This window comes from Macrobrachium nipponense, chromosome 4 (genome assembly GCF_015104395.2).
Source record: "Macrobrachium nipponense isolate FS-2020 chromosome 4, ASM1510439v2, whole genome shotgun sequence".
Taxonomy (NCBI): Eukaryota; Metazoa; Arthropoda; class Malacostraca; order Decapoda; family Palaemonidae; genus Macrobrachium; species Macrobrachium nipponense.
In genome coordinates, this window is record NC_061100.1 from 111,565,480 (window position 1) to 111,586,399 (window position 20,920).

General features: G+C 37.4%; 1 protein-coding gene across 1 annotated transcript; it reads left to right on the top strand.

Moving 5' to 3' along the window:
* The first annotated feature begins 5,602 nt into the window (after positions 1 to 5,602).
* LOC135211060 (uncharacterized) lies at positions 5,603 to 20,369 on the top strand. Its single transcript, XM_064244117.1, has 6 exons — positions 5,603 to 5,961; positions 11,484 to 14,438; positions 14,630 to 14,775; positions 16,080 to 16,233; positions 16,655 to 16,846; positions 18,194 to 20,369. Exons 2-6 carry the CDS (start codon positions 11,851 to 11,853, stop codon positions 18,225 to 18,227), a joined length of 3,114 nt encoding a protein of 1,037 aa, XP_064100187.1. The 5' UTR covers positions 5,603 to 5,961; positions 11,484 to 11,850; the 3' UTR covers positions 18,228 to 20,369.
* Positions 20,370 to 20,920: the final 551 nt, after the last annotated feature.

Below are 20,920 nucleotides of genomic sequence, written 5' to 3' on the forward strand. Positions count from 1 at the left end.
ATTGCACTCCGTGAATCCATCTGACACAGACCAACCATTGCACTCCATGAATCCATCCGACACAGACCATTGCACTCAGCAATCCTGTCCCGAAGATGGCCAAACGAGGTGGCCGAAACATGTAGACGCCTCTAGAAAACCAGAAAAGAAGAAAAAACAAGGAATACTGGATAGACACCTGACAATTACGGCCTGTTCTTGACCTACGAAACACACCTGTATACCTGTTGACGACCCCAGCCTGTCCCTGGTAACTGGTATGCCTTTGACTACACCAGCCTGAAATTCTGTTGACGACCTACAGCACGATGAATATTGGACAGCTGCTTCATAATACCAGTGTGCCAGAAAGACAAATCATAAGGAGAATTGAAAGAATATTGTATAAAATCAATTCTGTGAATTCTGCCATATTTTTAATAAAATATTATTATTATTATTATTATTATTATTATTATTATTATTATTATTATTATTATTAGTAGTTATTATTATTATTATTATTATTATTATTATTATTATTATTATTATTTGAAAATATTAATAAACATACATGTACCATAAAAATGCAGTGGTCATCAAGGTAGTTTACCTCTGCAGCTGTGGTTTGAAAGGTCAAAAGTACAGAATTTAAATCTAGTACACTTACTCCTTTAACTTCCTCTACAAAATTTAAGTGCTGTATGCAGAGCATCAGACAGTAGCATTTTCAGGCTCTGCTCCTGTGGGCCCCACAGCATTGCCGATGCCAGATGTCTGTCTCTTTGTAAGCCACTTGGATCTCAGTGTGATGTGGGTAAGGCCTCAGGCATCTTCTAGAATTCCTTCCTGGTCCTTGCTTACCTGTATTGGAGAGTCAGATGTCAAGAGATACATTCATTCATTCACAGCTGATTTTATTATTTTGAAGAAATTGCCACTGCTAAACAATCCAAAAAATTCTCCCAGAGTAGATGAAACATGGTGATACTTGAAAATTACTTTTCTTTAGCCACATTTTAGCCTTTCAGAAAGAGCTATCAAGATAGCAAACAAGCCCTATCCATGTGTTGAGAATAATGGAAACTCATTAGTCATCTGGAATCCAGTAACCTGCTCACTTTATCTGCCTAAGCCAAGGATAACCAAAAATATCATTATGTATTGTATATTTGTATGTTAGCTGAAGAAGAATTCAAGGATTGGTATCTGAAATAATTGTCTTCTAAAGTGTGGTAAAGCATATGGTGCCACTGGGATAATCCTTATTTCGGTGTTTAATTTTCAGGTTTCTCTTGCCCCTAGATGAGTCACTTTATGCATTTATATGAAGGCATTACCTTTGATACTGAATAAATAATTAAACGTTTTCTTGACTAGGATGCTGGAAAACAGGTGCAACAGACACATGTTTCCCCTCTATCTTTAAAGAAGGTAGTTTAGCCAAGATGATATACATTTTACATTGGATATATAACTGAATCTTGGTTCTCAACAGTTGATTTTTTGTAAAATAATACCTCAAAAAGCTTAGCTGATAGGGTAAAGTCCCTCATTATATTATCTCATTTTAAGAGGGAGAGAGAATAGGAAAGGTGTTTTCCAGAAATTAAGAGACTTGGTTTTCAAGTTATTCAGTTTTTTTAATTTTCAACAGCCAGTTTCATGTATTTTCAAGGTTTGTTGATTTTAAACCAGACCTTGTTGTAGTCAAAATCACTGGTTTTGAATCAAGGGGTCCACAGTGGAACTACAAAACTTCGGATTTTAGAAAAATGATGTAAGTAGAAAAAAGAAAAATAAATGGGATTAGTTTGAAAACAACTGCATCTTCTACGTTTCAGACTATATAGTTTCACTCTCTCACTTAGCTAAGCAACCAAGTTCCGCTCTAGTTTTAGAAATACCCAGAAAAGATACTGCCAAGTAATAAATAAGAGCGGTGCTGGGCATTTTAGGGCAGAACTGTTTATGAGTAGGATGGCAATAAGAGAACTTATAATTAAGGCATTAGTTAAATACTCTCCATAAAGGGTAGTGCCATCAGTGCATCTCACATGGTGCACTGCAGGCATTACTTGGTTCTTTGCAGCATCCCTTCGGCCCCTAGTTGCAACCTCTTTCATAATCTCTTATTTTTCCATCTTACTTCCACCATCTCCTAGTATTTTTTTTTGTAGTGCAACTGTGAGGTTTTTCTCCTGTTACACATTTCAAACCTTTACTCACAGTTTTCCTTTCAGCACTGAATGACTTCATAGATCCCAATGCTTGGCCTTTGTCTTAAGTTTTATATGCCATTAGGCATTAATTAAATACTACGACGTTAGAGATGTGATTGTAAATATACACTGAAATTGCCGATTATTGTAGGATATGGGCAGAAAAAATATTAAACATTGATGTGTTGCTCCCAGGAAACGCATAGATCTGAAGATGAAGAGGCTGAAAAGTAAAAGATGACTATGTCTCCAAGGGAGAGAACATACAACATTTGGGTGAGGAAGCTGGCAGTATAGAGAGGTAGTTTCAAGAGTGCACCTCACGCGGTGCAATGTAGGTATTACTTGAGGATCTTTGCATCGGTCCTAGACGCAATTGCTTTTGTTCCTTTTACTGTAGCTCTTTTCATGTTCTCTTTCTTCCGTCTTACTTTCCACCCTCTCCTAACAATGGTTTCACAGTGCAACTGCAAGGTTCCGCCCCTGTTACACCTTTAAAACCTTTACTCTCAATTTTTCTTCCAGGGCTGAGTGACCTCATAGGTCCCTGGGCTTTGCCATTGGTCTAAATTTTATATATACTTCCCTATTTTTTTTTAACACAGTTCTTAAAGTGATGGTGGTGGTCATAGTGGATTAAGCCTTAGATTTTTATAAGTGTGAAAGGAATTAGGAGTCCTGGTGTGGACCTCTGGACTCTTCCATTTAACTGAAATGGTTCCTAGTAATGAGAACAGCGTGCGAGAATGACATAAAGGTTAAAGCGTAACAAGGGTACTGGGAGAGAGAACTATGTATATATATATCTATATCTAATAAAAGGAGCCCATGAAATGCCAAAATATTTAAAGTAAGTACTACTGTATTTCAGAGACTGCAGTCTCTCTCTTCAGGTAGGTAATGAATGAGAAAAGTTAAAGAAAAGGCAGTATTTATACCAAGAGATCCATCCACAGGAGCTGTTTTACTGTCACCCCCACTGACAATTCCTCTTTAATCTTCTTAACCGTTGGTTGAAGGAAGGACTTATCTATGATATCTGAATCCCAGGTGCCGTTTGAGGTGTTCATTACCTGTCTTTGTTTAATCAAGGCTGACTCTGTTATCTGGCTATTTTACTGGCATTTACTACTATAAATTAAATGTGACAAATCCCAATTTGTTCTGTGATTATGGTTATTTATATGGCTAAAAATAGCCTAGCTCTGTTGTCCATACCTAACTAACTGTAAAACCGATGCAAGGATGGTCAGTCAAGGCATGGGATTTTGTATACTCCTGTGTTTTAGGGGATTGCCTTTTGTTGGATGTTAATCAGGGATTTGGCTAGGGTATCTGGGTAGATAAAGGCAAAAGGGTTAGATTTTCCAAGGGTCTGGGTCACCGTCTGAATCCTGTCCAGGTGTGGGATTTTTATTTTATTGTTGGGTGTCTCTCTGGTCTTGTCTTGAGTGGGTCGGTAGAAAATTATGTTTGTTTCATAAATAGCTTAATCAATTATATGGCGAGGATACCTTAAAGCTACTTACAAATTAGTTCAAATTCCTTTTCCAGGAAATCTGGGGAACAAATTCGTAAGGCCCTTAAGAATAGTTTGCTGGCTATGCCTATCTTAACAGAAATGTCATGACAACTAAAGTACTGAATGTATGAAAGTGGGAATGTTGGTTTTCTGTATATGGTAAATTTGCATTATGTCGTGTGTCTAATTACTAAAACATCAAGAAAAGGAATTTTTAGTCTTTCCCATTCAACTTTAAATCTGATGTTGTGCACCAATGAGTTTAATTTTGAAAGGAATGCGTTGAAATTGCTCTACCTGTTATCCCAAAATGTTAGAATATCATCTACATTTCTCATCCACAGCATGTTTTTAGGTTTTATTGTATCTATTAGATGGAATTCTGTTGTAACAGAACTTTTTACCAGTCACACACACGTTAATTATTTTCTTAAAGCAAGCACTCGTACTGGCTCCAAAATTATCTCTGAAATTAACTGACATTTTTCCTTTTGAGATTCCGAAGGCATTTACACTTTATAGAAAATGAGAAGGAAATTAGGTAGACAATATATGAGGCCACCACTCGAACAACCGTCTATCTGCTGCACAAAACAGAAATCGGAGGAAGAAGTTTTCCAATGTTTACATGATCATATTTCTCTTAATATTTGTGCTATGACATCATTCTTTTCTTTCAAAATGAAGCTAAAAGCATGCTCTTTACAAATTTGTGTTTAAATATTATGTCTATCCAAACTGTACCTCAAACAACACCATAACTGCGACAAACCGAAGTTTGTCAACATTGGAATGACGATATAAGTGATAATTATGAATGGTATTGTCATTTTTTTTTCTTCAACATTATATTAGCCTAGATCTTAGAAGCGTAAATAATTAAGAACTAATAGAATTATATAATGATGGGAAGAAGAAATAAAAAAAAGAAAATTGGAAAACTTTATTGTATAAGAGTGTTCTGTAAAATTATTGTTATGTAGCTCTCCTTATGACATATATTTGGTCATCATTCATAGTAGGCTTACGTGGTGCAACCACAAAACTGCATACCTAAGAAAAATGTGTTAAAGCGTGGTAGGATGCAAGATTTACAATTACCATTTTTTTTTTATTATACTTAATTTTGCATAAAAAAATGAGTATGACTAACTTTTTTTCCCCCATTTAACGCATCTGACTCTCCAATAATGGGTACAGTAATGATAGGCTAATAGATTTATAAAATCCAGGAAGGTATACTGTTTGGAAGGTATTTTCACTGATTTTTTACCATAAAAAGACCGAGGAGTAATTACGTGTCCACAAACCTTATTCTTTTCACACTGAGTACTACATTCTACTGCGTTGTTTTCCATTTCATTCGATTCCTTATAGTTGATGATCACAATAATTGTTATTTTTGTCAGAAACAATGCTTAATGAAAATTATAAGGTAAACCACGGAACACGAGAAATTGACAGCCAAACTAACCGCCCTTTAAATATGACGTCATACCAATCAAAGAACCTCATTGGTGGACACATGCACATAACGTTTTGTTTGACAGAACATTATCCGGGCTCCTTTTCTCTCGAATAACCACTTACCTGCAATTTTGCAGATATACTGTTGTTCGATTCATTTTCATCCCAGGCTCTTTTACTCGAATAACAACTCACAAATATTCCGCATTCATCATTCTAGTTACTCTCACTCTCCCTAGATTATGAATGCGAAAAACATATATTTTTTTTTACAATTTCTAAACACTAGTATATAGAAGAAGAATTGCAGCCAGCTGCATTCAAAAGTATGCATAACTTAAAATCTGAAAATTTGTAGATAGACGGTTGTTCGAGTGGCGGTGTCATATGTAATACAAACTATTGCAAATAATAAATAACAAAACAAAAGTAGAGAACCGATGTAGATACTACACATAAATTAAACGTGGTTTGGCAACTGTCTAAAGCTTCAAGTACAGGAAGTTCCAGTGATAAGATTCAACCTTGGTGTTTATCTCCATGCACACAGTGACACAGCTGATAGTTCAGTTGTTTTCAACCTTACGCTCAGTGTTGATCATTACTTAGTATTCAAGAAGGTCTAGACCCTGGTATTTAATATGGCGTTCATACCATGACATGGAATTACGTTAGTTGTTCATTCGAAGAACAGAAAATTAGCTTTCATTTTAAGATCAGGTAGTCAACACAGAAGAGGAAACTTTCTACCCATCGTATCTCGGTATCAAGGTACATAACTATTTCTAGAAATGTTCTGCTTTTATTTTGATTTCGTAGTACGTATATATACCTTTGAATATTTCATGGAGGCTATATTAAGATGTTTGTAAGAAAGCTACGTGTGAAATGTTGACGTTGAATCCAAGCAAGGCCTTAGCCTTGAATCCAAGAGGCCTTGTTCGGATAATCTACTTTGAGGCACACATCTTTTGATAGACACCAATTAACTCGTGTTTCTCAGTAGAAAATAATTTGAAGATTTCCTTGGGAGTTTTGCATGTGCCATGTAGCTGGCTGGCTGCCTATAAATGAAAAAGAAGGGGTTATTTTCAACACGTCCAGACGCAGCCACTTTCTCTGCCGTGATTGGTCTTTGATATTCGGAGGTCTACATCTGTAGTACAGTACAATTAGCTCAATTTTAGCCCAAAACTCAAAATTTAGAATGACAAACTGAAACTTTGGGAATATGTAGAGGTGATTTGTGTTATCTTCATCCAAAAAGTCCCAAAAAATCCAGTGACGGGTTTTCGAGTTATGGCCACAAAATGGCGGCCTTTTTGTTTTTTTCAGTTTTCTCATTTATTGCTCCTAAAGGGTAAAAAAATAAAATTGGTAGATGAAATATACATTATTTTGTATTATATGGTAGTTTTAGAAGCTATTTGAATAAATTTCATCAGTACTAAATATATCAGTGTGAAATTATGGGCCTTTATTTTAAAAAAATTCTGTTACTCGTAGTTGACAGGAATATTCCTATTCCTGCTATTGGAAAAATAATAGGTATATCAAAATTATTACCTAAATAAACAATCTGCAGAATCTTCTTGTCTTTAAAATGACACCAAAATGACACTTCTAGGACGCACCATTGCGGGGGTATCTTCGTTTGAATGCATGTACTTCAATTGGTGCCATTACAATTACCTAGTTACTACCATACAATCGTCAACATTTTGCTGTTGAAGACGTTCATAGATCACATGCTTATGATATTATAATTAGTTGAGGATAAATTCTAGGTCACATAACCACAATTACCATAAAAATTATGTAGCAATACAATACAATGTGGAAAAACAATTATCAAAATTAGTTTTCAACTATACAGCTGTACAGACAAAAAATAACTTCAATTTGATGAAACTCCATTTTTACGCACAAGGGATTATGCATTAATTACGCTAAAACAAAAATATGAATCATTCTTTATTATTTCTCGTAAATTATTTCCTTTTCTTTTTCTGTAAGGGTGGAGAATAGTCTTCATTTTTAGTTTCGCCATGTTCTTCAACATATCCATCTATATCTCCTTCTTTATCTTCATCAAATCTTCATCAAATGAACATTGATTATTGCACCCATGCCCAGCACAATACCCACACGTGTACAAGGGAGTCCACTTCTCCTGCACTCGCAGTTCAGTTGACAACCTTTTCTACAATTACAAGTATAAGATGAAGTAGGGAATGTGGTACGGGCTCTTTAAGCGATGTTACTGCTCTTAGTCGGTCATTTTCTAACTTCCAACCCCAGTCAGTGGGGTCTAGAGTAATCCCTTGCCACTCTTGTACTTGATGGAAGGTACGATAAGAATGTTGGCGTGCTGCTGCTGATGTTGGAGGAAGTGTAGCTAGATCAAATTTGGCATGTACAGGCTGTTTAGCTATCGTCCTTAAGTAATTAAAGTACCTTTGTTTATCAAGACTACCTTCTGGCTTTCCTCCATACAGGACCAGAAGAAATGCTTCTCCAGGAGCAGCTATATCATCTGCAGAGGCCTGGGGGTTATTAAAAATTTGCATCTTGTGACTTAGCACAGGATCCCTTTTAACCCTGTTATTGCATGCAGGAAGAGCGAGCTGTCAGTCATGTCCCCAATTTTGCTCTGAATTCTTTCACTGCTGAATATTTTATTAGGATGTGCTTTGTTTGCTGGGATCATCATTTTGATATCAGTCTGAGGTTTGGCAAGTGCAATTAAGAGGACAAGAAGATTAGTGTCCTCCCCCACAATAACAGATTCCTGTCCTGAATCTCGTAAATGAGTTGCTGTTGTTACTATCAATCTGTCAGCATCTGCCCCTACCTGATGGACCTTACAGCCAGCAGCTTCCAGATGGGTAGATAGGAGTTTGGTCAATCCTATCTTGTTTTTAATATTTCCTAAGAACTCCTGCTGAGACACCGGGACTTGTATGTGGCTTTCTACAGCTATAACTCTAGATGATTGTGTCCTTCCTCGACGAAAGTGTTCTTCATCTTTTGTACTTTAAGTGTTCTTCATCTTTTGTACTTTGAGTGTCATAGCCATCAAATACTGTGTGAGCGTTCCTGTAATTCTGTTTAATGAATGATGTCACACAACATGATGAAGAAGGTACCCACCATCTAAAATATACACTGCTCCAGCTGGAGGAACATTTTCACAGGGTGCCAATGCCTCAATGGCTGGTACATACAAAAGCAGATTATTTTGCTTTTCTCATAGAAAAATCACCAAAGAGGGAAGGTGGTTGAGGTGCAAGTTCATATCCCAGATATGTTGCAAGGTCAGAATCACTTCTAGCAACGCATATAATTCGATGGAATAACTGGTTTGCATTGACAGTAATCTGTGCATTAATCATAATTGATTTTGTTACAGATGACAACGACCTGATGTTGTTTCTTCGCTGTAGGTGAATATCTCTGAATGGTTTTCCTTCCGTTTTTTTCTGATGCTCTTCCAGTTGTATAGGCTTCATTACAATTCTCTTTTTCATTGGCAACAATACCACTCGATATGGAGATTAGGATAGATGTTGGTCGGTTGTATGGGTTGTGTACAGCCAGCCAATCTTTGAAGGTATTCATGTTAAGATCATGAGTCTGCCGAGATTCACGAAGGTCAATATGCTGTTCTGAAGTGGTAGCAGTAACTCCACTAACAGACTCTATAGCATTAATGATACTGGCTGTTGTGGGCATTGACTTAACCCTTAACCCATTTAGCGATAACTGATGGTGTTATTCCACGTCCTCGGGGTGAGACCTCCGGATGTTTTGATGGAACACATGAGGACTTGCTCAGTTGTCATATCAGTCCAGATCCCTGACCAGAGCTTGTCAGATCTTCTAATTGTGAAATATCCCTCTGTTGCAAACTTTTCAAACTCCTCTGGTTTCATGACTTTTTCCAGTTTATGCATTTGCTGTAGATAGACTTGAGCAGACTTTGCATAATTCAGGTGTCCTGCTGCATGCAAGTAAGGTAGCATGAGTTTTACACTATAGAGGTGAAGATTCCAATCACCACAACACTCTGCCCTTATAAAGAGTTTCACAATTGTAATACACCTAAAATACTGTACCCATAGCTTTTCGGTTCTTTCACATGATTCAACATCTGTAAGCTTCATTTCAAGTTGACTCATGATGGACTTTACAGCACTTGAATTTGCTGTTACCTCCAGTGTTTCAATGTTGTCAAACAAAGACATGCAGCAGGTTTGTAAGTCTTTCTTAAGGGTCTCATTAACCGAAGATGACTCCAACAATAGTACTGCTAATGCAAGTTGAGTAAGGAAATGAGCTCGAAGACTCCTGGCATAAGCACGTCCAGTCATTATATGAACAACACTGTTCTTTGCATACACTGTCTCCCACAGTTCTTCAAGGCCACTTCCAGCCATTATGGTCCCTATAGCTCCTAAAAATGACATAAGAAGATGAAACCCTCCAAGGTGTACAGTGACACGGGAAAGAGGGCTACTGGGACCAGCAGCAGCAAGAACCATATCCGGCCCGTACCCAGTTTTTCATGGTTGGGGGAGGGGGCATGGCGGCTTCGTTTCTCCCAAAACTGGACCTTTTCTTCTAGTATAAATGTTATTTCATATATAGGTATATACAAGATGAAATACTTGAAAATGTTATTTTAGTTTAATAAGAAGAAAAATTGTGCATGTGGTCTGTGCCCTTCTATCCGATTAGATGTTTTCAAAGTACTGACTTTAGTTACCAGAATTTTACCTATAATTTTGAAAGTTTGCACTGAAATTCAAGAATATTGCTTCAGTTTTATTGATTGATTCATTTAATATGTTAACAATAACATGCATATTACTTCATTTGTTGTTATGTTATATACTTTGACTTAACAAAAAGCAATAATAATTTATTACTTTGTAAGTACAGTTCAATGAAAAGGATAGACACAGGAAATATGGACTTCCAGAAATTTTGGGGGCAAACCCCCCGATTGCCCCCTCGGTACAGGCCTAGGTGTATCAGCAGTGTATCAAACCCCACTGCACACACAGCTTCATTCATTCATCTGTCTCTTGCGCACAAACTAACTGTTCCTTGTCTTGATATGAAGGTTCCTACTCTCCAGTTTCTGCTTCGTACTATTTATCTACCATTTTCTAGATCTCCTCCTCCTGCCTAGCTCTCCTGAAGCCTAGTCTTTTAACCACGTTATACTGTCACAGTCTCTCCAGATGATTGAACATCTCATAGCACATTAATCCATCCTTTCACCTATCCTCATTTTCTGCTATTTCTGTGGATCATTTCAGCTCTTTCGCCATTCTTCTGCTAAATGCATTATACAGACTATCGATCTAACCAGTCCAGACCTATTTCCTTTGATTCTTATTTAAAATCTACGCTTCACTTCCACGCTTTGTTACTTTGGCTTCCAAAGAATACCCCAAATCTATTCCCAGTATTTTGCTCATTTGCTACCTCCCATGCTTCACCTATTCTGTGATACACCCCTTCATTCATGCTACCATCATCCGTCATGGTTACTCCCGAATGCCTATATAAATAAACTGCTTTCATGCTGCCACCTCCCTTGGTAAAATTCATCGCCTTTGTACAAGCACCTATTGACCTTTCTCCAATGCCTCTGGATTTCCAGTGCTAAATCCACAACAGTGTTACAGTGACATAGCACCTACTTGTCTCAGGTCCATTCTTACACTGATCCAGTCCCTCTTAAGTTGCGTTCTTTTTCAGTTTTCTCCGTTACTGTCCAACTTCTCACTTAGTAATTGTTTTATAACCAACACTGGTCAATGCTGTTCCTCGCTTATTGAGGCTATCTTTCATCTACCATACCTCTTCAACCTGAATCCTACCATAAATCTTCAATGATATACCAAATACAGTTATGCTCTTATGATTCATATAGCCTCCTCTGTCACCTTCACAACTACACAAAAGATCAATTATTACTCTCATGTATTACTTTGGAGCCTTTCCCCTTATTCAGGCAAACCTTACATGCCCTGGTCAGCCTGTTATCAAACTTTCATCATCAAACCAGATCATATTACTTGTAATCACGTCTCTTTATACTCCAGTCTGAATGGCTTCCTCATATCCTCAACAATCACTTTCACGAATATACTTAAGCTTGCGTGACCTTCTTCCACTTTTGCCTGATATGCATGAAATGCCCAAACTTCAAAAAGTGGAAAGTTGCTGTCTGCGCTTAAACTCCACATTTTTTCTTAATTACTGTGAATGTTTTACAGGAAGTGTACGAATTTGCTGAACGTGAGAAGCGGCCCCAGTCATCCTGTTTGCAAGGAAGATCTCAACCTTCATATTGCCAACACTTGTTAAGAGGACTGTGAGGTGTTCTTCCCTGCAAAAATTAATTTCTAGGCATGGTACAGATTTAAAATAAAAGCAAGTAAACCTCTCAATGGAAAATCAGTGATGTAATTCAAATCATATCTCAGTACCAGTGTCTACATTGAGTTATGATAACGGTCACATAAATCGGTAACTCCACGTGCAATTGTGAAAGATCTGGTTTTATGCAAATTTTACCACCGTTTTTACAAGCCAACCTGCAGTTTTAGCAAATTGATCTGTGTAAGTTTTATGGCGTAGGTTATGGCAGCTAAATATCCGTTTTCGAAGGAAACCTATAATGGGTTTCTTTTGAGAATGATCTTAGACGAGGTGGGATCTAAGCTATTGAGAGAGATCCATGAGCTTGCTTGTAAACAAGAAGGCATAACTAACCCTTTGAATCCTGAGAATGATATAAACAATTGGATTAGTCATTTGAAAGATCTATCAACTGATGATTATTCCTCTTGTGAAGGCTTGGGGATAGACAACAGGCTTCGTCGCCTCTCATCAGAAATTGAAATATTAAAGAAGGACAACTCTCTGTATAAAACCAAGATAGAAGGAATCAAGAATCTCATTCAAGAATTAAAGAAGTTTGTAAGCAAAAGATTTTGCGATGTTGGTGAAGAGTTTAAGAGTCTGGGCCAGAGCATGGACAAATGGTTTGAGAATCCTTTCAGTTTTAATGAGAACAAATTTAAGGAATCATTTGACATCTGCGAGAAGAAACGATGCAAGATTTTTGCCGGGTGGGGAACCAACGGTACGTTAGAATGGTGTCTGCAAAAACTCAAAGATATTAGGAATGATGAAGTTTGTCACAAAGAACTGTGGGTTCCAGAGAGTGAAAGTGAAAGAATCATCAATGATATTGCGCACTATATCCATGAATCATGGATGCTAGCTACAACACGATTTTCCCTCGGGGAGGATTTAGTACAAAACAGACTTAAAATTTTGAATGGAGACATTGAAAGGCTGAGAACTGAACCTTTGAACGTTACTGAAGAGGAATTCTACAAATTTGTTCTGAATTTTGGGAAACGAGAGTCCTTTGAGGTGCTGGAAACTCTGAGTTACGTAGTCTTGAGTCCCAGCAAACGGGTCAAAGTCTCTGAGATTTTCAACTGTCCCGAGATACTGAGTCTTCCTGATGGAGATATAATTTCGTTTGAGAGTTTATTTGCCGAGATGGAAACCACTCTCATACAGGGAGTATCTGGAATGGGTAAATTAACATTGCTGAAATTTATAGTCTATGAATGGCTCTCCTCCAAAACTGACGCACAAAGTTACGGTGGTGGTTATGACATAATCATTCCAATAAATTTTCGAGGATGCTCGGAACGTTTGTCTGATTCCCTGAGTGGGGTCATTCGTTCCTATTTGCCAAAAACCTTTAAGAAATTCCAAGGAGAAAAGGAAATGATGGATTGGATTCTGAAGGTCAAGGCTCTAATTGTTTTCAATAGACTAGATTTAAGAAATCCCAGTTGCAAGAAACTTTTTGATGATATTCAAGATCTGAACAAAGTGGGGAACTTCAATATTATCTGTACTGCTAACCCAGGGAAAATGACCGAGGATTTACAAAGTATGTTTACGAAACATTTAGAAATAAGAGGCTTACCTGAAAAAAACATGGAGGATCTTTTTAAGAAGTACCAATCAGCTGTATATGACGTAGTTGACGAACATTCTTTATCTTTCTTCAGAATGATGTTCCCTTTCGTAAAAGATCAGTTTAGACTGCCACTCAACATGGCCTACTTTTCATTAAATCTAGCAACTTATTCGACGTCAGTGAACTGTCATACTACGATATACGACACTCTTCACAGTTTCTACGAAATTAAGAGAGAAAGGTTGATTATGAAACTGGTTCAAGATCTCTTACTATCTCAAGTGAGCAAGACCTCGCTGCAAGAAAAGGTATCAAAAATCATGCTATCTCTGAAGGAGGAGGCTTTTGAAAGGTTGAAAATGCAAAGCTTGCGGTTGAGTGATGCTGCAATGCAGAGACTGGGCGGACTGTGTGAACGTCTAGAACTGCCTGTGGAAGAGATACTCTGCGCCTTTCTTGCACCGGAAACCTGTACTGAGGACGAAGAGAGCACGATTAAATGGCATTTCCCTAACAAGGAGCAGCAAAGGTTCTTAGCTGCCCTCCACGTCCATGATCTAATTTCAGGAAAGCATAAACTCGAGAGTGTCACACTTATTCATACTGACATGATAAAGTATTTCATTAAGTACCAGGTGCCTTGTCACAGGTTTTCAAGTATTCTAAATTCGACGTTAGAGACACTCACCAAAATGTATTCCCACTCACTCTCAGAAGCATTACACAATCTGAGGATATCGAGTCGGCATGAATATCAATATTTGCTTGTTATTTTAATTGGGATTTACCATAGAGCTGGGGACGCTGTAAGTGAGAGCACGGTTAGTGAGACCGTCAATCTGTTATTGGAGTCTGGTAACCTTAACAAAGATATCTGGGCAAGGATCTTCAATAACATCTATTTCGATGAAAACTCCTTGAAGATGATATATCAGAATCCCAGAGTTGTCAAAGGAATAACAGAATGCCACATGACCAAGACTAGTTACAAGGAAATATTACTTTATGGCAAATGGTTCAGAGGAAGCTGTCTACCTGAGACAGAGGTTACTGATCCCCAGAAAAACTTGTCTGAAACTTCAGGTTTGAAAGAACTACTGATAGTTCTCATCAGACGCCAATATAATATTGACCAGATCCTGGATTACCTTTACTATCACCCAGGATTTCCTCTTGGTAACGCCTACTTACAGGAGCTTATAATGAAGCGATTGGCTGATAGGTGAGTGGCATCGACAGTTGTTTTTATTACAAAAGTGCCAATATCAAAGTCAGGGATTAGTATTCAACAGTAATTTGTTTCATAATGCGTCACCATAGGACAATTTTCTCTTTGCATAAAAGTAGTATGTTTATTGAATTATTTTTTCTTCATTCCTGAGCAATGAAAACGGTTCTTTTCTTATTCAACAGAAGTCTAAGAAACTACAAGGGTCCAATCTTTCCAGAGGCAAAGATTCCAGGAAATGTTAAAAACCTGTCTGTTAGTATTGGTTGCTCCAAGTCATTAACACCACTCAAATGCTTCTTAGAATCTCCTCATGACGTAAAATATATTGGTAAGTTACCTTCTTTATAATATTTTCAGTGGTTCATGTAATGGAACTTTATTCAAACTATCAATTTACTATTGTTTGGCTTTGTAGAAGTTAAAAGGTTACGTCATGATATTAGGATGTGGTTGGTGCATCACATAACTTGGAAGCGCCTCAGTGGCGGGGTTGGTATGGTGTTTGCGTCCCACCTCGGTGGTTGCGGATTCGATTCTCGGCCATTCCATTGAGGAGTGAGAGATGTGTATTTCTGGTGATAGAAGTTCACTCTCGACGTGGTTCGGAAGTCACGTAAAGCCGATGGTCCCGTTGCTGAATATCCACTGGTTCCATGCAACGTAAAAGCACCATACAAACAAACTGTGGTTCATGTAATGGAACTTTATTCGAACTATCAATTTATTATTGTTTGGCTTTGTAGAAGTTAAAAGGTTACGTCATGATATTGGAACCTATTAGACCCTGTCTGATCCTTAGTGGATAGCTTTTAGAAACGCTTTCAATATGCCATGCACCTAGGGAAATTATGACATTTAGGCTGTCAAGCCAAGCACTGGGGCACTTTCGGCCATTCAGCACTTACGACAATGTAAAGAGGGAGTTGGAGTGGTTGGCCAGCTAGATAAAGAGTTCCAGAAAACAAAGTAGATGAATTACAAGGATCTAAAGGAGGAAATTAGAGAAAAATCCAACCCCCACCTTTGCACTAAGAAGTGAAGGGGGAGGTTGGATGGCAAGAGGAAGAAGGAAGCGGCCAGTGCATAGTTTAAGGAAATTTCTCTGGGCGGCCAGATGGATATTATGATTTGTAATAGGAAGAACACTACAATACTATTGCCGAGCGCCTACGGCATAAAGGTAAGGGGTCTGGGGTGAGCGCTCCTCCTGCGGCAAAAACTTTTGTGGGATTTGCCGTCAATAGAACAATTTCCTTTATCAAAATTATAACAGTAGATAATAAAAATTTAAATAAGAATGGGCTGGAAACTACTGCAAGGGTAACTTTTCAATTTCTTAATAATTCTGTTAATTTTGGTGATTTGTCTGGTGGTCCAGCAGTCAAAAATTCTTCTTGTTAGGGACAAATTTTCTTCACTGGGAGACAATTTGGTCGCCCAGTTATAATGTCAAATATGCACTGGAAGCGGGAATTTACGTAAAGTAAACGCTAAAAGGTGGTACAGCTAGGGGCTTTAGAGATGTTGCAGACACCTTTAAGTAATGCCTACTGTGTACCATGGGGTCTAAGGCAATTATGGAATTTATGATTAGTAATAAATGCATTAGAATTAATGTTCTCTCTTATCCAGAAATCTGCATGAATGTAGAGACGATAGATCCCTCTTGCCTGAAATGCTTGGCCTGCCCTTCAGCTAGCCTCTTTCTGCTGTACTTACCTGATGTCAAAAACAGCACTGTGACAAAGGCTTTAGATATCACCTGCAAATTACAGCCACTGGATATGTAAGTACATAATTCGTAAGATAATCCAACCTCAGTCTCATGTGTGAAATTTTCGTAATTATAATTATTAAATTTTATTGTTATTATTATTAGGTGTATTCATTCTCAGGGAGTAATTATTAAGTCTATTTATTTGACTGGTACATAGCAAGCTTCTAAAGAAGATAATGTCCATTTTTGCAAGGATAGATAGGAGAGGTATTTAGCAAGCTTCTATAGAAAGATTGTCCGCTTGTGATAAAAACAGAGTAAAACAAAGACAGGAAAGTGGCATTCACTGCACCTTCAGACAAGAAACTTTTGACACAAGATTCCTTGATGCATAAACGAAGAAGTTTAAGAACGTTCTTCGAAGCAGATTTATTATAATTTTTGTTTGGCCTCTGGGTGTCTGATCCAATCCATTATTTGATCTTTTTAGATGCATGCGAATTAACTTCCCAAGGTGCAAACTAGGCGACAAGGACTTTGGAAAACTTCTTGAAGGACTAGGGAAGCAAAAGAGTAAAAGGCCACGTGAAGTGTACTTCCCTTCATGCTACAAGAAAACAGAAAGAAAGCCTAGAAGGAAGAGTCTAGAGAACCAGTACAACGTCCTATTCCATTTCACAGAGTAAGTGAGGAAATTCGGATTCTTTATTTTCTACATCCCGCTTCACTGTGGGTTTTCTGGTCGCCTCTTGCCATCAGAGAAGCCTGGAATTTCCATCTGCTTAAATTTGGCGCCCCATTTTGCTCATGCAAAAGAAAAATCACCCAATTCCTTCAGAAAACCAATTGTCATCTTTTGTTGTTACTCTTAGTGATGAATATAAACGTGGGTGAACCTTTACAGAACACTGTAGTGTGTAATTTTTTTCATTTGTTAACGATTCTAAGGTCTATGTATATATGCATATACATACATACATACACACACACACACATATATATATATATATATATATATATATATATATATATATACGCACATACACACAATATACGTATATATATATACATATATATATATATATATATATATATATATATATATATATATTTATATATATATATATATATATATCTATATATATATATATATATATATATATATGCTGTTGTTAGTTTGTTCGGGACCCTCCTACCCAGTTAGCTTAATAAACTTCAGTTTATTCCCGTCCAGAAATCCATCTTTGTAAGGAGCTTATACGGAAAAGAAAGGAAAAATGAAGTTCAGTTTAGGCGCTATAGGAATGAAAGTAGTGTATAATATGATAAAAAGATTCTCAACAAACCATCAAGGATGAAGCTGGTAGCACCACGCCAATTTTCTTGGCCTAAGCAGAGGAGGCAAATACCAATTAAGAGCTACATGGACTAGTGGTCGTTAGGAGCGATGCCGTGCCCTGCAAATGTGAATCAACGCTGCACCATTCAGCCACTTATGTAAGATGGGTAATGGGGGTTTCCACACACACACACACACACACACACATATATATATATATATATATATTATAAATATATAATACATATATATATATATATATATATATATATATATATATATTATATATATATAGATATATATATATATAATATATATAACTATATATATATATATATCTTGTGTTCAGGTCGGCAAAATTTACCTCGTTCTAGTACTCTGGATGTGGGGTTCGAATATTGCAATGGAAATTACAATTTCTTCAAACTTTACACTCGGCGTCGATGACCCTGGTAGTTGTGACGCCAGAAAAACCCACAATTAATCAATCAAGTCTATCATACTTAACACACACACACACACGCATCTACGTATATATGTGTGTGTAGGCGCATATACAATACGTTTTAACATTTCAAAACGTTTCAGAGACGGTGGCTGAAGGCTGTCAACAGTAAACACCAAATTATTTTCCTTAATTATATAATTATTTCTACTACTGTCTGTAATGACTAATTCAGCCGTTATCAGTTTTCAGTACTGGGGATCGGACGAGGTGGTTTGAACACTCAAGAGACGACATACGAAGTGACGTTGTGATCGCACTCCATAGCGAGTTTAGCGCCACAGTGGCGGGGTTGGTTTGGTGTTTGCTTCTCACCTCGGTGGTCGCGGGTTCGATTCTCGGCCATTCCATTGAGGAGTGAGAGATGCGCTAGAAGTTCACTCTCGACGTGGTTCGGAAGTCACGTAAAGCCGTTGGTCCCGTTGCTGAATAACCACTGGTTTCATGCAACGTAAAAACACCGTACAAACATAGCGAGTATACATAGCAAACGAAGCCATAAAAACTAATAAGACAGTTGGTTTTATTGTTATTTGAATTTGGTCACTTTCAATCAGTGAGTGAGTTAATTTTTACACATGTAATTACTCTTTTATGTTATAGCATCTACTGTCAGCAGTATAAGTTCATATACTATTGTCATCAAGAACGTCCTATTTAATTTCCGTAAGTTTACTGTCAGTATTATATATTCATTTATTATTACGTCATCCTGAGTCCCTTCTTTAATTTCTGTAACTATTTTCATCAAGCTCCAACTACCTTCGTGTTCATCTTATGGTCCCCCTACACGGTAGTCAATATTGACCTATATACAACCGGTATTGTCAAAACCATTGAACGCCTAGGGAAAAGGTTAAAGGGTCGTTCATTAGTACTGAAACAATGTAAGTTGACAATAGCAAGTCTCTCGTTTGTGGGTGGTATTGACATTAAAACCACACTTTTCACATCAACGCGGAGCTAGCCAAGTTCCAAAGAATCAGGGAAGTGTTTATTAGAGAATGGATTCGCCTATACAAAGGGATGCCAGTCCTCTGGAAGGTGAAAGCAGAGGGGTATGGCAACATAAATAAGAAACGGGAGGACTATGCATTATTGCTGGGGAAATACAGAGGGAAATACTCAAATGCTGCCCCACAAGATGCAGAGAAGCATAATTCGCTGAGAACAAACTTTTGCAAAGAACTGATGAGGGAGTCGAAGAGGTCTGGCTCAGACCCTGATGAAGTCTGTGAAACTCCTGCAGAGTCGATTAATACCATAATGATAATGAGGATTCTGCTTCACAATTCATCATGATTCTGTAGCGGATACTGCCTACTAACTCGTGATGATACAGCAAAGATACTGTTTTCATAATTCATGATTCTATAGCAGAATTCTGACTTCACAACTCATCATGATTCAGTAGCAGATACTGACTACATAACTCGTGATGATACAGCAAAGATACTGACTTCATAATTCTATAGCAGGATTCTGACTTCACAACTCATCACGATTTAGTAGCAGATACTGACTTCATAACTCATGATGATACAGCATAGATTCTGACTTCATTATTCATGATGATACAACAAGGATTCTGACTTCATAACGCATGATGGTACAGCAAGGATTCTGACTTCATAATTCATTATTTTAGAGCAGGGATCGTGACTTTATAAATTCATGATTATGTACCAAGGATTCTGACTTCATAATTCATCATGCTTAAATAGTTATATAAATATAGCTACTGTTTTGACGGGATGACAACATATGAAAGAATATATAAAAATGAAAACTTGTACCAGTTGTTCATTCAACGACGCTTTCTCTGGGTTTTCTTTAAGCAAAACGAGGCTAACCATAGGAGCAGTATCCAACATGATGCTTATATGAAGTCTATTAGAAAACTAGATATTGACCATAAAAGTGAATGGTCTGAGGGCAAAAGATTGACTCAATAAGAATCGAGACTATTATATTGACGTCAATAATATGTAACGTGTAGTGGTAGGTACTCTAATTAGACCGATTTTCTGCTTTTGTTTTGTAACGTGTTTCTTATCTTATAATTTTGCCCTTTCCATTTACGTTCGTTTTACATTACTCGTTATTCTTTGTTCTTATATTTTGTAGTTTATTGTTATTTACGTGTACCTACCTACTATTCATTGCATTCAAAACTTGTTTTACTGTGAAATTTAATTTAGTCTGCTATTTTATGTATATTTACTGTTAATTTTTATTTCTCTTGTATCTTTATTGCCACCTTAAACCTGTAAAACAAATGATAGAGAAATAAAAATTCAAGTGTAAATGATTTTTTCACGAACCCCACGGTAGATTAGTACGTACAGCCCATTAAATTGAAATTGCATTTGAAGAAGGTAGGGATAAGGGGACAGGACCAACGCGTCATGTATTTTGATGTAAAATTACTACATTTCGACAATTTTTCTGCCAAGTAGCGTGGCTGATGGCCTTTTGAGTCTGCCATCCCCCATCGCTCGCTCCTCGCTGGTGGTCTTGATTCTTGGCTCGACACCTAACACGGAGTCTAGAGAAAATGGGTTGGCTTAAGTTACCAGTGGTGTGTGACGACTATGGTAACGGTATTCACACGCACAAATTCAAAACCTACAATGATTTTCCCAAGGCATAACATTTTTTAAACTGAGGTGAGATTATACAGCAGCATGAGTTAATGATAATAATAGGAGTCAGTTGCCTGGTTAATTGATCTTGAAAGCCGCGAGTCAGGTTATGGTCGGATAAGTAGTTTTTGTCTCTTTAGGTTGTCTTTTCATACCGACGTGATATGTTCTTGTATATTGTTTGCTTGTTAATTACCTGGTAAACAATATTTTTGCATCTGGTGCTGGTAGCCAAGTAAGCAATCTCGTGGGTTGAAGTATCTAAGC

What these genes read in the sequence shown, in the direction of transcription:
- LOC135211060 (XM_064244117.1), top strand. Translation starts at nt 11,851, where the DNA reads ATGGCAGCTAAATATCCGTTTTCGAAGGAAACCTATAATGGGTTTCTT. An exon ending in AAATTACAGCCACTGGATAT is followed by an intron (nt 16,234 to 16,654) that starts GTAAGTACATAA and finishes TGATCTTTTTAG; the next exon opens with ATGCATGCGAATTAACTTCC. An exon ending in GTCCTATTCCATTTCACAGA is followed by an intron (nt 16,847 to 18,193) that starts GTAAGTGAGGAA and finishes AGCCGTTATCAG; the next exon opens with TTTTCAGTACTGGGGATCGG.